This window comes from Lissotriton helveticus, chromosome 9 (assembly GCF_964261635.1).
Source record: "Lissotriton helveticus chromosome 9, aLisHel1.1, whole genome shotgun sequence".
NCBI lineage: Eukaryota > Metazoa > Chordata > Amphibia > Caudata > Salamandridae > Lissotriton > Lissotriton helveticus.
The window spans coordinates 1,078,218,774-1,078,235,646 of record NC_136070.1 but is presented as its reverse complement, the minus strand read 5'-3'; the positions used below and the strand labels follow the sequence as shown (position 1 = coordinate 1,078,235,646).

Sequence of the window (16,873 nt, the reverse complement as noted above, 5' to 3'; positions counted from 1 at the left end):
TGGTGTCGGTGACGTCAGCGGAGTCGCGCACGATGCCGTGCCTCTGTGATGTCGTTCCACGTCGGCGCGAAGCTACAAAAAGAATTTCCGAATGCTGCTGACGCAGGGGGATATTCACAAGGTGAAGAATCCACTGGCAGATGTATCTATCAGAAGCTAATTTACATATCTCTTTCTGATGGCAAATATTAGTGTTCAAGCTGTTTGTTGTCAAGCTTGTTCACTTACCCAAGTCATTACCTCTTTTACAAGATATCATCAATGACTGGATTATGAGTCTAATAATATTGAGAATCTTACTACATGTATATACCTGCTTTCAGTTTTAAGTTCATACCCTCAGTGCCTCTCTTCAATTTTGCAGACAGCCTGGCCAAAATATATTTAATAAAATCTCACCATACAAAACCTAATACAATTTATGAGGCTTCTCCCAATTTCTCTTTCCACATTTCACTAGGGAAGCCTGTGTTTGAATCCCTATATATATATACCTATCACAATATATATGGTCTGAAGACATCTGACAATACTAGTTGTGTTGATAACTGCACAGTGCTTTGAATACATTTGCTTATATGCCAATAGCATTTTTGTTTAAAAAGTTTAAAATAAACAGATATTATTTTCATACATGCATTTTTGTTTAAAAAGTTTAAAATAAACAGCTATTATTTTCGTACATGAGTAATGCCATGGGGACGAGGAGGCTTGTCCTCGTCCCCAAGAATCTGGGGCAGCGTAATTTTGGCTCCACCCTTACACGTCCCAGATGCGTAAGGTAAACATGCGCTTAGTACTTGTTTTCTGTGTGCCCTAATGATATTCATGTAAGGTTTTGTACTTAACATGATTATTCAAGTACATTCACTGCAGAAGTAGGGAATTCATAAACACTGTGTACCTTGATTCATTAAACAACATTTATTGTTCAGATGATTGAATAGAAATCATCCTCATACTATGAAAATATAGTTACTTTAGAAATGTAATGTGTGCACTAATGTTCCATATATTTCATTTAAATGTAGTTCTTAGTCATACTTATAGACATGTTATAAAGATGTTACTGTATGCCACCTGTATTATGAGTATAACGTACAGACAGTTTTATTAATTTATGTTTGAAAGTGCACCTGCATATTAAATGTATACCATTGGATTTAGTACTTTAAAATTGTCTTGACTATGCCTATATTTCTTCTGCATAGAATACTGTTTTCTATGTTTTGCTTGCATGGATTTTTCCATGGATGTACATTCACATGGTTTGTTAGTTTGAGAATAGAGTTAATACTGTACTAGTGATACAGAGATCCTGATAAGGAACATGGTGAGCCAGAACATTTATGGAAAGGTTCTATTCAGCACAGTTGCAACCAGTGGTTAATTTGAAATAAATTAAGCACCAGTGCTCTCATCAGGAGGCAGCTGGCACTAGCCCATTTCTCCTGTTAGTGCCGTCTAAAACAGAACAAACTACTAACCATGAAAGTGGGGAGAGGATGTGATGTTACTGTCAGAGTGGCCGATTTTGGAGCTGGGGAACTAGGTTCTAGTCTCTGCAACGGCTCAACATCCTGTGATTCTTGGCAAATCCCTTAATCTCCCCATATATGAATGTGTCCTTAACTGGTGCTCATGAAAAACACCAGTTTTGATGATTAGGTGCCGGTGCTAAGCACCGGAAACCAACGGTTTAAATTAAGCACTGGTTGCAAAGTGTCTTAGGTGACCAAGGATGATGTAGTTCCCATGTTCGGCCGGAGACATTTTGTGAATGTAGCAGATTACGTGAGAATGAAAAGGACAACAAAGCCCTTGATGATGTAAACAGAGGGGTGTTGCTCTGGAAATTCTGGTGGAAATAACTGTTGTTCCCACTGTCTAGGACAGCTTGCTTTAGACTTTGAGAGGTTTAAACCTCTGTGGTATCCCTTTAATTCTTTATTAAGTGTGGCTTAGGCTAAACACTCATTTCCCTGACTCAAGGAAGACTTGACTAAGCTGCTGAAATACTGACACCTTCCCGTACTCGTCCTCATTTTCCTATTTTTCTGCATTTAACTCATTTGTGAGAACCCGTTGGACTATTTAACCATCTTCTTAGTTTGGACTATATCTTAGATGATTTTAGATTTTTCTCATGTATAGAAGAGAGAACAAGAAACTCTTCTCTGTTCATCAAATCCTGTTGCTGATCTTTTGTGTTGCTGTAACTGAACTACTTGTTTGCCTTATACTGGTACGCCTAAACTTCTTTAGGAGGTTGGGTTTCCCGGCTGTTATTTTGGACCTTTACAGCTTGGTGCTAAGATTTGTTTATCTTAACTTGACTGTTAAGCTGTAATACACCTTCTTAACTATATTCACTAATTCCTAGTCCTTATTGTGTAGTCAAATGGGTTACACGGTTAATTGAAATTGATTGATTAAATGCAAATTCCCTTCACCTCTCCGGAGGCAAAGAAAAGGTCCATCTGAGGTGCATGGTAAAAGGGTTGGTCCAATCTGCACCAGCCCTGCACCAAATCTATTGACAAAAAGAAAGCAGAATTTGGTCAGAATACTTCTATGTGATATAGGGTGGCCAGGATGTAAATGTGTTTGGATGCAGGATACATCTGAGCTTTGGGAGCAGAATTTGACTAGGTTTGAGGGGCAAAAAGTGGTTAGGCCTGGAAAGTAATGCATGGTAAAGAAGAGGTACAAGGTTGAGATTATGGAACCTGTGTAGGAAGCTGGCTGAGTATATAGTGTCCACCTATGGTGCACTGTGCACTTAGTCCAGGCAACCCTTAGTGATCCTGTTTAGGCCACTGATAACCAAAGCTCTCAAGGGGTAGCTGTGAAGAGTAGCTAAGGCTTATTCAAGACGGTGTAAAGTGGGTACATTTACCACATGGTCAGTAAGCAAGCTTTCACACAAAAAAGAATCGCACCGGTGTTTATAAAAAACGGTAGTATTTATATACACAACACTGATAACTAACTTTGTTTATCTCCTACACCAGGTCAAACGTCAAAAGGATGGCCTTGGGTAACTTGTGGTTGATGTTTCCTCGTTTCAGGACCCTTCCCAAAGGACCCTGGAAGACACCAATTGGATCATTGAAGGTTTGAGAGCCAACCAACCCGTGCATACCCAGGAATCCAGGATACCTGCATCAGGGAGCCTGTGGACATAGGGGTGACGTGGTAACGAACTACCTGTTGAAGCCAATGAAGGATCTTGGATGTCCGGCAGCTATAGAGACTTGTGCACCAGGACGGTGGAATCCAAGCATGGATTCTGGACGAGAAGCACCTGAAAGCAGAGGGGACAGAGTCCAAACCACCCGAGGTGACCAGGAGGAGCAGGAGCACAATGCCACCCGTTGTTGAAGGTACTTGCTGTAGCACAACAGTGTTTCTGAAGTAGCTGTGGAACTCATGCGCTGATGCAGGAGCACAGGATACATCCACAAACTGCCCCACGACGGTTGAAGAAGGTAGGAGGGTCAGTGGCCTGCAGGATCACCATCAAACCTTGGCAATGGCAACAGTCGGGCAGAAGCAAAAGATACTTGGTTGCAGACCAGCAAGATTTGTGGGACTAACGTAGTAAGAGTAAGTCAGGGCCGGCCCTCAGCATGCAGGAGAGCCAACAGGAATAATTGGAGCCTACTTGAGGACCCTCTGGCAGCAGGCATAGGGAGACGTAGAGAAGCCTAAGTAGCACACAGGAGATGAAGGCCCACGATGCAGAGGATGCAGGCAGGAAGTCATTCTTGGAGCTGTGTGATGCTGGAGGCTGGGGCTTCTTGGAGGTTAAAGATCTTCAGGCAGGAGAGTCACCAAGCCTTGGCAACGACAAACAGATGCACTGCGCAGGGATGTGATTCAAGTTAGCTGGAGAAGTATTACAGTCTCCCAAATTGCAGGTAAGCCTATGGGAGCCAACAAATCACCACCTGTGTTGCAGAGCCAGGTGGTGTCCGTGGTACAGCAGGATCAGTAGACCAGTCATCAACGTTGAGGTGCCTGCGGATGCAGGAAAGTTCCTCCTTCACTCCAAGGGAGATTCCTTCTTTCTTGGATGCATAGAGAGTCCTTGCTGACTCAGAGGATGCACAGTCACAGAGTTGCAGAAACGTGAAAAGCCTGGAAGCAAAGAGTAGTCTTGTCTTTGGTCCTGGTTCAAAGAAGCAGCAGAGTTCCAGTGTCCATTCAGCAGAAGAGCCTTTAGACAATCTTAAGAAGACAGGAAGTCAGTTCTTGAAGATGTTGTCCAGACAAATCTAAGGACTCACCCTCAGGTAAATCCTTAAGTAACCCAAAAAGGGGGAAGGACGTCAGATGCTCCCAGGGGCCAAGATTCCACATAGCAGAATCAAGTGGCCATCTGGATCTGGGCACCTCCATAGGGAGGAGCTGGACAGGGGCGTGGACACTCCCCTGTCCTTTGTGTAGTTTTGTGCCAGAGCGGAAGCCAAGAACTCCTGAACTGGGCAAAACTAGTTTATGCAAGGAGAGCACCAAATGTGCCCTTCAATTTAGTCTGGTGGAGCTCAGAAGAGCCCCACTCTCCCTAAGTCTAAAGGAGAGGTAGTCACACCTCTTCTTCGCAGGAAATCCTTTGTTCAGCTTCCCCTGCCTGAGTTAGGCCCATTATCAGGGGGAGAACAGTGTCTAAGGCGGGCAGCGGTTCCAGCTGGCAGGCAGACCCTGTAAGGCTACACAGGTAGGTATTGGGGAGTCCCCTAAGGAGCCCCCAGTACATGATATCATGCAACTAACACTGGAATCGGTGTAGGTGGATGATTCTGACATGTTTTGATACCAAACAAGACCAGGTTTGGAGCAGTCATTATATAGTTAGATATCTCGACTTGCCAGTGTCGACTACATACCTTAAAATGGCTGACCCGCACTTACAAAGCCCAGCTAATGGAGTCTGGGGTTTGTAGGGTTACCGCAGCTCATGCACAGGTACCCACACACTTAGAACCATGCACCCTGCCCTTGGAATAAAGAATCTACGTTAGGGGTGACCTTTAGGTTTAAAGAGTAGTGACCGGGATATAAGGAAAACCTTATTTCTAAAGTGAAAGATGCAAGCACCATTTCCCGCAAACTGTGATACCAGTTCTGCAGACACAGTTTGTATGGACACCCATTGGTGGCACAATACATACTGCAGCCCATGGGAGACCCCTGGTGTACCAATGCCCTGGGTACCTCAGTACCATATACTAGGGACTTACAGTGGTACCTCTGTATGCCAATAGTGGGGTGTACAAAGTACTTAGCATCAAATTCAGAGGAGAGAGCACTGCCACTAGGGTCCTGGTTAGGAGGATCCCAGTGAACTACAGGCAAAATACACTGAGATCAGGTAAAAAGTGGGGGTATCTATGCCAGAAAGATCATACTTGCCTAAAGTGTGAATAGTATTACGCTTCAGGAGAAGAAGCATAATATTTGGAAGAAGGATTAAGCTGAATTTAGACCACATGCACAGTTAACATGTAGAAAGTAAGAGGAAGTTGTCACATGTAGATTTGATAGAATGTAAATGCAATACTTTACCTAATGACTTCCTGTATCAACACTGTGTTCATAGATTCTTCATACATGACCGGATACTTTGTCATTACGTCTCGTACATCAATAGGTTGTGGAGTCTTGGCCAGGATATTCACAGAGATCTCTTCGACCATCTGAAAGACAGTGTAAAAACAGAACAAATAAGTGAGAATTCTACACAAAAATGAGTTTCAAAAACACAAGATAGTACACTCTGCCATATGCAATCTTTTATCACACCCATCTATGTACACTTTTGTTGATTATTCCCATTGAGGGTCCTTCATTTTTGTTTCATAGACGGTACATGGAGGAAACTGTATTTGGACAATATACTAGACTTGCCAAGTCAACCCCCAAAATGTTAGCTGAAGAATATTGGAAGAACATCTTAATTAAATAACGTCCATTTGCAGAACACTTTTTACGAATTAGCACTGAAACAAAGGTTCGTAGGAGGCTCTTCTTCTACAAGCAATCCACTGCACCAATTGGTATTAAAGCATAATGCACTTCTTTTTGAGACACTTTCTTTGATTGAGCATGTGCAGGCAAAATCTAGAACAGAAATGCAGATGGACTTTTCTACGCTGTAAAAGCTCTAGCCCTGTGGTTGCAAAGTGCAGTCCCCGGGACATACCTCCTCTCTCCCTCTGCCTCCAGTAGCGGAAGTCTTAGGCTGGAGTTGAATGATGGAATTGAGTAGCGCAAAGGTCTCATTCTGGGCAAATGTGATGTTGGCATTATCATGGAGGCCAAAAATCTCAGGCATATCATTGATTGGCAGACTTTTTATGTATAGTAGGTAACCCTGTAAAAGAAATAATAGAAGAAACAGTGAGAAGACATGTTGATAAATCATATAAAGAGAGAAAGAAGTGGTAATAAAATAACAGTGAGAAAGTAAACATGTAACAGAGAGGGAAGAATCGTATGTCAGACAAGAAGAAAACAAGGGAGAGAACATCAGGATGGCATGTGGACAGGTTTCAGGCAAAGAGATGTTGTTGAAGGTGGGGTTGGCAGGGTGGGGAATGGGCAACAGGGAATGGAAGAAGGATGAGAGGAAAGGTAAGGTTGTAAAACTAGAAGAATCGGTTTACATTTAGATCATAAGAAGTGTTGATCTGCTTGTAGATGCCAGACTCAGAGTATACAAAATCCTCGTTAAGGACATCAGGTTGATAGAAATCTGCTAGAATGTTTAGAATACAACGCCGGTCCCAGTCATCAGTCACACGCCCTCCGTAGTTAATCTCCCCAGCTGTGTATTTCAAAACCTAACAGAAGGGAAAAAGAAAAGAACCTCACTTAAAGGCATTTCTTAGTCCATCCTTTCTTGTTATGTATTCCCAACCAGCTAAAAGTGGTTCATATGTCACCTCGTACCTTGTAGGGTATGTCTGCATACTCATCTAGAAACATCTTCAACTGGCTAATGCAGATGCGTAAGTCTCCATCGGTGAACTCGTAGGGTATGTTGAAGCCCAGGGGACCAAACTTCCTTCGCTCCAGAGTGTTCCCGTGGAAAAGGCAGAGAGATAGGAGCAGGGATTTGAATTCAAGAACCTGAAAGACCAAGAAACATCAGTGTGAGTGAGGCTGGGACTCATATTGGTGGAACCATTAACCCTTGAGATTTCTAATTGGTCTTATATCCTGGGGTAAAGAACACATTTATTCCCAAAAAACGGACCCAGCTTTTTGTGATATGGAATTTGTGTTACACTCACCATGAAGCGTCTCTTGTACATTTTCTGAATGGTCAGTCATTCAGCGCGGGCAAGTTAATGAGAATATTTAGAGGGACTCAATAGCCAAGTTACATAACGTAGGACAATATTTCTGCACAAAATCTCTGCACTGTCATCAATCAAAGCAGAAACCCATGACCTTATCTTGTGATATATTTCTATCTGCATTGGGTCTGTACATAAAGTAAATATTAGATTTATATGCCTACAGAACTGGCGCTTGAGATGGCATCATGAATCCAAATCTAATACATTCATAGCACATGAGATGGAGGCACATTTAAGTGAGGGAATTTTGCAGATGAGCATAATTTCATGTGCAATAAGTCATAACTGTCAGGGCCTGACAGACGTGCCTGCCGAATATCATATAATGGGGAAGACTACATCTCCCATAATGCCTAGAGTTATGGGGAGGACCAGGAAGGCATTTAGCAATGCGAGAGACCGAGGTCCTCGCACGTGATTTTGTCCTTGGAGTTGTCTGCAGGTCAGCGGACGCCCTGTTTCCCGCATAGCTACTTTTCGGATTCCTCTGTTCTAATCCTCGTTGCCTGTTCTGACTTCGCGGCTGCGGAGTGGAGTTTTCGCGTGCATGCTAGGCGGAGCATGAACGCCCTTGACTTGTGTAGATAGTTTTGCCGTGGGTTCTGGTGTGAGGTGTTGGGAGAAGTTGGATTTGCCCCCTCTGCGCCCTCACTGAAAAAGCCTGGGTTTTCACTCGGCTGAGTGAAGGCGCCATTAGAGCCTGTATATATTGAATTTTAGTTACCTGAGATAGAACTGGGAGACGCTGGATTTGCCCCCTCCTGGCCGCATCAGGTAATGGTGCCTGGGTGTGTAACTTTGGGGAACTGTTAACTGGGAGATGCCGGATTGCCCCCTCCTAAGTTTTGTCTTGCCAATCAAACACCCGGATTTTGCTTTGATCATATTCGGAGAAACAGTGAGTCATTATTCATACTCCTTCGACTGCCGGTAAGGCTGTTTTTGGTTTTCTTATTGGACGGGTAGAGTTTCAAAGACTAGCGGGGCTGTTTCTCATCCACGAGACATTAAGGTAGTGATGCCAGGCCACAGGTTATGATTTACATTTGTTTTGGAAGCCTCGTGGTGGAAGTCCTGATTCACCTCGGAAAATGAGACGCCAAAGGACCTGAATTTATAAAGGATCTTTGTGAGAGAGTTTGGTATGTATGGTCTCTGGGTGACTTAGCGAATACTGTGTCGAAGGTATGATTCCCCAAGATTAAACCGGTTGTTGTTTTTAAATCATAGGTCAACCGTGTTTCATGAGAGAAGTATCTCAGTTGAGGGAAGGGGTCATCTCCTGAATAATTACCAGGTACTGTTTAATATCAGTGGGACAGTACAGGAGGGTAGAAAGAAGATTGTATGTATTAATGTGTGCCTTTTTTTGTTACAGGTGTCCCTTCCACTGCTGCTCCTACACTTACCTATCCCTCGCTTGACTGCTTTTGTGCTCTGTAATCCGTTTGATGCGTCCGTGGGAGCTCGTCAAATATAGGTGACGGTCCCTCCCCCTATACCCTTAGCTAGTCCGGAGAGGTATTCCGGTGATCCTCAGAAAATACAGGCTTTTCTAACGCAGATCACCCTACATTTTTCTTGCGGGCCTGCCTCGTTCCCCACTAACCTATCCCGAGTGGCATTTGCCATCTCTTATTTGTCAGGGGATGCGGCCAACTGGGCGGTCCCTTTAGTCAGGAACGATGATCCCATACTTTCTGATTGGTCCGCCTTCCGAAAGGAATTTGAGCGGGTGTTCGACTGAAGGGCCACCACCCTCAGTGCAGACCGGGAGCTCCTAGAGCTCCGTCAAGGAAAGAAAGACCTGGTCACGTACATGACCACTTTTAACCGGCTGATTGCAGAAACCGCCTGGCCGGAAGAAAAAAGAATGGCACTGTATTATCAAGGACTGTCTGACAACATAAAAGACGTGTTGGCTCAGATCGACCCCCAACCTACCACCTGTGTAGATTTGATAAACCTCACCTTGCGTCTAGACCATTGGTTAGCGGAGAGGGGAGGAGACAGTAGGAGGTATGACAGAACCTCGGGAGGCATGGGACAAATGTCTCATCCTTCCCCAGTAGCGAGAGATAGCGCTCCAGAACCAATGGATGTAGGCGCTATCAGGTCCCCGTTGTCCAGGGCAGAAAGAGAGAGTCGCCGAACACAGGGGCTCTGTATGTACTCTGGCAAGAAAGGGCACTATATGAAGGAGTGTACCCTAAAGCCAAAGAGACCAAAAACCTTCTATTTGGGAAAGAAAGTAGCGCTTACCACAGTAGACCATAGCGAAACCGAAGAAGCAGGGGCACCCAGAAAGGGATTGGAGGATAAAGAATGGAGGCTGACGTCCTTAGCATCCACCGAAGTTAAACACGTAGCTACTCAAATCATACTCCCCACATTATTGCAATCTAAGAAACAACAACATTCAGTGTGGAGTATGATAGATTCCGGGGCTACCGGAAACTTCACTGACGAGGGATTGGTGCGGCGTTTGGGATTGGGGCGTGTTCCCAATTCCACCCCGGAGACAGTGCTGGTCGTAGACGGTACCCCATTAAAATCCGGTCCCATAACAGAACGGACTGAAGAGGTGGCGTTAATTCTAAAAGGCAGCCCGGTTGATCATGTGGAAAACATAGTGTTAAACATAATTGAAGCCCCCCAATACTAGATCATTCTGGGGATACCATGGTTAGGACTGCACAACCCCTCTATTGATTGGAGGCTTAAATCTGTTAGCTTCCTTTCCGATGAGTGTCAGAACACATGCATGATTAAACCTCCATCACACACGCTAGCATTAGCTCAGATCCTGCACATAGCTACGGCAGCCGAAAAAGAAACGATACTGCCAAAGGTCTATGAAGACTATAGAGAGGTGTTCAGCGAAATCAGGGCAGAGGTGCTCCCACCACATCATGAGTACGACTGCCATATAGATCTGATTGAAGGAGCAATAGTCCCATCCTGTAGGGTGTATGCCTTATCAGAGCCTGAAACAAAATACTTACAGGAGTATTAGGCAAACTTTAGTGCAATTGGTTTATTCGGCCATCCAGGTCTCCAGCAACCTCGCCTCTGTTTTTTACGGCGAAAGCCAATGGCGAGCTGCGCACTTGCATTGACTACCGCCAGCTAAACAAACAAACAATTAGGAACCGCTACCCACTACCACTCATCCCCGTCTTGTTGGACCAAGTGAGGGAGGCCAATATCTATACACGGTTGGACCTCCGTGGCGCCTATCACTTGGTTAAGATTCGCGAGGGGGATGAGTGGAAGTCGGCGTTCAAAACCCAGTACGGCCGTTTCGAATACTTGGTTATGCCGTTCGGATTCTGTAACGCCCCGGCGGCATTCCAATATTTCCTCAATGACGTGCTGAAGGAGTACATAGACCAATTTGTCATAGTATACATCGATGACATCCTGGTCTATTCGGTATCCAGAGCTCAGCACGTCAGCCATGTCATCCTGATCCTGAAAAGATTGCTGGAGAACAGCCTCTATTGTAAACTCAGCAAATGCTAATTTAGCGTAGCTATGGTGACATTTTTAGGGGTTATCCTAACTCCTGGGGGTTTCCGTATGGCTGTAAGAAAGATAAAGGCTGTTCGATCATGGCCGGTGCCTAAATGTGTGAAAGATGTGCAATGTTTCCTTGGTTTCTCTAACTATTATAGGAGATTCATCTCTCAGTTCTCCCTGTTGGCCTCCCCAATTACCAAACTGCTGAGGAAGGGGGTACCTTTCTGGTGGAATCCCGAGGCCATGGAAGCTTTTGAGCATCTGAAAAAGGCGTTTGTCACTGCCCCGATTTTGAGACACCCTCAATTGGACCTCCGTTTTGTGGTGGAGGCGGATACATCAGATTCAGCGGTGGGGGCCGTCTTATCACGGAGAGACAAGGAAACGAGACAACTGCATCCTGTTGCCTTTCTGTCTAAGAAACTAAACCCTGCCAAAACCAACTATACAATATCCGAGAAAGAGCTGTTGGCCATCAAAAGGGCATTCCAGGAGTGGAGGCATTATCTGTGGGGAACGCAACATCCGATAACTGTGTATTCTGATCATAGGAACCTGCAGTTCATGAAGAACGCACGCCACCTTTCACACCGACAAATGAGGTGGATGTTGTTTTTTGCGGAGTACAATTTCATAGTTACCTTCCGTCCAGGGTCTGAAAACAGGAAGGCAGATTCCCTCTCTCGGCAAGGGGAAGACTCTGTACCACAACAAGAGATGCAACAAGCCATCATAGCCCCTGAGAGAGTAGTGTGCTCGGTTACTGCAGAACAATTCATAGAGCAAGTCCATAGTGATCGGAGTCAAGCTCAGTGGCAAGCATGGGCAGAAAAGAACAGACTCCGAGTTATCAAACATGGAATACCTCTGCATGAGGGGAAGTTGTATTTGCCCACACACCGCCTTCGTTTGAAGGCGTTCAATTGGTGCCATAACAATGTGCTTGGAGGGCATCCCGGAAACAAGAAAACGCTGCATCTAGTAAGGCGCCATCTCTGGTGGGAAAACATGTCGAGAGATGTAGAAAGCTGGATCAATCAATGTGACACCTGTGCCCGTGCGAAAGGCGACCAATCCAAAAGTCGAGGAAAACTTTTGCCATTACCCTCTTCATCCTGTCCATGGCACACGATCAGTGTGGACTTCATAGTCGGTCTCCCAACAGATTTAGGGTGCAACGCCATCATGGTGGTGGTTGACAGTTTAACAAAAATGGGACATTTTGTCCCTTGCAAAAATTTGCCTCCGGCCAGCCAAACTGCCCAGTTGTTTGTAACTCATGTGGTGAGGATCCATGGTATACCACGGGTAATCGTCACGGACCGAGGTCCGCAGTTTGTGGCAAGATTTTGGCACATGTGGTGCAAAGCCCTCCGGGTGGAAGATGCCTTATCCACCAGCTTCCATCCACAAACCAACGGGCAGACCGAGCGGCTTAACCAAACGCTCAAAAAATACCTGAGGTGTTATTCTGAGGAAGAAAATCAATCCTGGGTCTCCCTGTTATGGCTTGCAGAACTGTCCTACAACAATGCCTGGCACAGTTCGATAGGAGAAACATCGTTCAAGGCCAACATCAGTTTTCATGCGAACACTCTGCCCTTGACAGTACCAGGAGAAGTGCACAATCATCCCACGGTAGCTGCACACGTGAAGGCTCTTCTGACGGCACACAGGCATATTCAAAAAACGCTGGTCCAGGCAAAGACTTCCTACAAGAAGTGGGCCGATAAACATCGACAGGATGGTCCTCAGTATAGTGTGGGCGACAAAGTCTGGCTGTCGACGAAGAACATCCGTTTCCGCTACCGTAGTATATTCCATCCACGCTACATTGGTCCCTATGTCATACTCCGAAAGTCAATCCGGAGGCGTACAAACTCAAGCTGCCTGCTTCTATGTGGATACATCCTGTGTTCCTCTGCAGGCAGCCGAAACCCGCTGGTTCGGCGCGGTGCAAAGCCGTTCCGCCTATTCTGAAGGATGGTCAGATAGAATATGAGGTTCGTCGCATTCTGGACTCCAGGTATCGTCAAGGAAAGCGGTGGTTCCTTATCTCCTGGAAAGGATACCAGCCTGAGGATGATTCCTGGGAACAGAGTGCGAGGGGTTCATGCCCCACGGATGTTCCGATTGTTTTACGACCTTAACCCGGGTAAGCCTGGTGCTAGGAGGCACTGGGGAGGGGGGCGTACTGTCAGGGCCTGACGGACGTGCCTGCCGAATATCATATAATAGGGAAGACTACATCTCCCATAATGCCTAGCGTTAGAGGGAGGACCAGGATGGCATTTAGAAATGCGAGAGACAGAGGTCCTTGCACGTGATTTTGCCCTTGGAGTTGTCTGCAGGTCAGCGGACGCCCTGTTTCCCACGTAGCTACTTTTCGGATTCCTCTGTTCTAATCCTCGTTGCCTGTTCCGACTTCGCGGCTGCGCAGTGGAGTTTTCGCGTGCATGCTCGGCGGAGCATGAACGCCCTTGACTTGTGTAGATAGTTCTGGGTTCTGGTGTGAGGTGTTGGGAGACGCTGGATTTGCCCCCTCTGCGCCCTCACTGGAAAAGCCTGGGTTTTCACTCGGCTGAGTGAAGACGCCATTAGAGCCTGTATATATTGAATTTTAGTTACCTGAGATAGAACTGGGAGACGCTGGATTTGCCCCCTCCTGGCCGCATCAGGTAATGGTGCCTGGGTGTGTAACTTTGGGGAACTGTTAACTGGGAGACGCCGGACTGCCCCCTCCTAAGTTTTGTCTTCCCAATCAAACACCCGGATTTTGCTTTGATCATATTCGGAGAAACAGTGAGTCATTATTCATACTCCTTCGACTGCCGGTAAGGCTGTTTTTGTTTTTCTTCTTGGACGGGTAGAGTTTCAAAGACTAGCGGGCTGTTTCTCATCCACGAGACATTAAGGTAGTGATGCCAGGCCACAGGTTATGATTTACATTTGTTTTGGGAGCCTCGTGGTGGAAGTCCTGATTCACCTCGGAAAATGAGACGCCAAAGGACCTGAATTTATAAAGGATCTTTGTGAGAGAGTTTGGTATGTATGGTCTCTGGGTGACTTAGCGAATACTGTGTCGAAGGTATGATTCCCCAAGATTAAACCGGTTGTTGTTTTTCAATCATAGGTCAACCGTGTTTCATGAGAGAAGTATCTCATATGAGGGAAGGTGTCATCTCCTGAATAATTACCAGGTACTGTTTAATATCAGTGGGACAGTACAGGAGGATAGAAAGATGATTGTATGTAATGTGTGCCTTCTTTTGTTACAGGTGTCCCTTCCAGTGCTGCTCCTACCCTTACCTATCCCTCGCTTGACTGCTTTTGTGCTCTGTATGCTTATAGCTAGTCAGAGTGCAGGGACGTCAGGAGGTGGACCCCATTTGAGCATCATTCCAAACCCGAGGAACTAGCAGTCGTGACAATAATAGTTAATTGGATTGAACAACAACCAAAACAGGCATTTTTTTTAGAAGCAATATTTTCACTGAGACCGTTCAACAGCATTTTTAAAGGATGACCATCCCTGCTCAGAGTCTTGACGATTGACTTTGTTTAATTAATTAATCTGGTCCATGGTAGTATGTTAAAAGATGGCATTCATACTGCTCTGCCTATGCTTTGTGACAAAAATGGCTTATAAAGAAGAGACTAACTCCTGTAGTTGCAGAAATCAATTGAAAACTCCATCAGAAAAAGTCAGGCAAATTCTCACCTGATATACATGGGGTCATGATATGCTTCACCAACAGTGGACTTCAAGCATAAAAAGTTTCTAAAAGATTAGATAATACAAAGAATGTCTGAAGCTTGAATTAAAATGGGATTGTCTCCCATCTCCCATTTGTGTGATGTGTATGCCGTTGGTAGGTAGAAAGCAGATTTGATAGCTCTTTGTCTACTACAGTAGCTTAGGCTAACTACTACCCTTTGCATAAAGCTTTATGTACCCATTAGAAATTACATTTGTGTTAGCTATTTACATCACACTACGCAGTGCAGTGTAAGAGCTTCAATACAAAAATTGTCAACTTCCAGGACACATTTGCCCTTTTATGAAGTCGTTCTGAATATTGGTTCATGCAACAGTAAAACACATATTTGACACTGAACACAGTATCTCTCTACAAGTTATTTTGATCAGGTTCAGAGGTCTGGCAATCTCCTTATAATCAAAAGGAGTTACTATTTGTCATATTGATGAGCACTATGTTGAAGACCATTAGCAGATGTTGGAAATTGAGCTTCTTCTTCTGCTAATGAGGGGTATGATGTAAGTAAATTTAGTAGACGGGGGTCCGTCTCTCTGACAAAACCCTGTTAGATCAGGGAACAGCAGAAAGGTGGCTCCCTTTTGGACATCTTTATGGACTGCTGATCAACAGTTTTACTGGAAGTGACATTAAGCTGAGTCCTTCTTCACATGGTTCACCTCATCTTGATTTCCCCTCACTCACTCACTTCCACCTTCTCCCAAGCTTCCTCTTCCCTTATTTAGACTTAGAATGATGCCTTATTCTTGTCTGTGAAGTGGTGATGATCCCACATCTTCATTGGATGTCTAAATGGCTAATGCTCTCCTTTAATATTTTGCTGTTGCCACTGAGAGTTACATATCGCTGGAGTTAATAATTTGTGTTTCATAAAACAGAGGAAGTGTATTGGAAAGTGAATTATTAGCAGTGGTAAATATGAATATATCACTGGCAATAAGGACACTAATACAATGGAGACCTCAAAACAGGTCTCAGAAAAGTATTCCCATGCTCAGCCCTTGGTAGCTTGGCTATGAGCCAGCACGCTTAACTTCAGAGACAGGTATGTAAAGCATTTATAAACACCAATTCAAAAATAATTAAGACACAACATACAATAAAAATCCAACAACAATTTATAAACATAGGAAATATGTTTATCTTTAAGATGATGCCACAACGAAAAAAATCCAATGTAGGAAACCAGAGATATGAATTTTCAAAGATTTTGCACCACCTAGCACATAGAAAGCTATAGCGCCTAGTGAGACACTGGTCGCGCTAGACCAGAACAAAGTCTAAGTTTCAGGCTGACCACGATGGAGCCCTGAGCAGCTACCCCTTGAAGTCAGCCTGGGTCACAGTTTTTTGCCTTCTGACTTAGAAACTTTCCTGGCGCTTTTTCTGCCAGGGTCCCTCGATGCTCTCCACCAATCCAGGTTCGGTGAGAGTTTGCTGGCTTGCCTTTCGACAAGCTCCCAGTCAAATTATGGAAGTCGTACCTCTGGAGCTTTCCAGCGGGACGAACCAGGAAACCAGGCCAGCTCGCGGTTGAAGCTGGGTGGTTTGACTCTCGCAGTTGGGGCCGGTAAAGTCTGTTACCTTTGAACGTAGAAACTTTTACTGAGCTTTTTCTCCCGGGGTCCATCGATGCTCCTCACCAGGCTGGGTTCGGTGAGGGTTCGCCGGCTTGGCTTTCGACAAGCTACCGGTCAAACTCTGGAAATCGCAACTCCGGAGCTCTCCAGCAGAACAAACCTGGAGGGCAGGTTGGCTCATGGTTGAGGGCCGCCGCCTTGGCTAGCCAGGTTTGAGTCGGTCCACTTATGGGGATTTTTTCCAAAGTTGCCCCAAACTTCTGGAATTTGTTCCTGAAGTTCCTTTTGAGGTCTCAATATAAAACACAATCCAAGGGTCTGGAATCTCCAAGATGGTCCTTGAAAGTTTGGATGTCATAAGCCACCTTCCTGAATCACAGATGATTCCAATGGGGCGGTGACACTAATTACTAAATCCTCCTGAGGCTTGCCATCAATTTACAGGAGAAAACACTGCTCTGGGGGCAAATCCCAGGGGGAAGGAGGTTGGGATGGAGACAGCGTATAGAATCAAAGATGCTGTGGCTCGTCTACTCAACATTGACACAGCAGCAGGCATTCACACCAGTCTGATGAATGGTATCAGTAGATATGGTACCTATAAACCAAAAAATTAATAAGG

At 45.1% G+C, this 16,873-nt stretch overlaps 1 protein-coding gene across 2 annotated transcripts in view; it reads right to left on the bottom strand.

Annotated features, from left to right (window-relative positions):
* The window catches only part of DNAH1 (dynein axonemal heavy chain 1), a 1,443,760-nt gene that overhangs the window by 145,505 nt on the left and 1,281,382 nt on the right, over positions 1-16,873 (bottom strand). For both annotated transcript variants that reach the window (XM_078661462.1, XM_078661463.1), the window contains 4 exons: positions 6,958-7,137; positions 6,672-6,848; positions 6,209-6,379; positions 5,572-5,702 (listed from right to left, as the gene is read on the bottom strand). In XM_078661462.1, the coding sequence (XP_078517588.1) occupies positions 5,572-5,702; positions 6,209-6,379; positions 6,672-6,848; positions 6,958-7,137 (659 nt within the window). The remainder of the gene's footprint in view (positions 1-5,571; positions 5,703-6,208; positions 6,380-6,671; positions 6,849-6,957; positions 7,138-16,873) is intronic.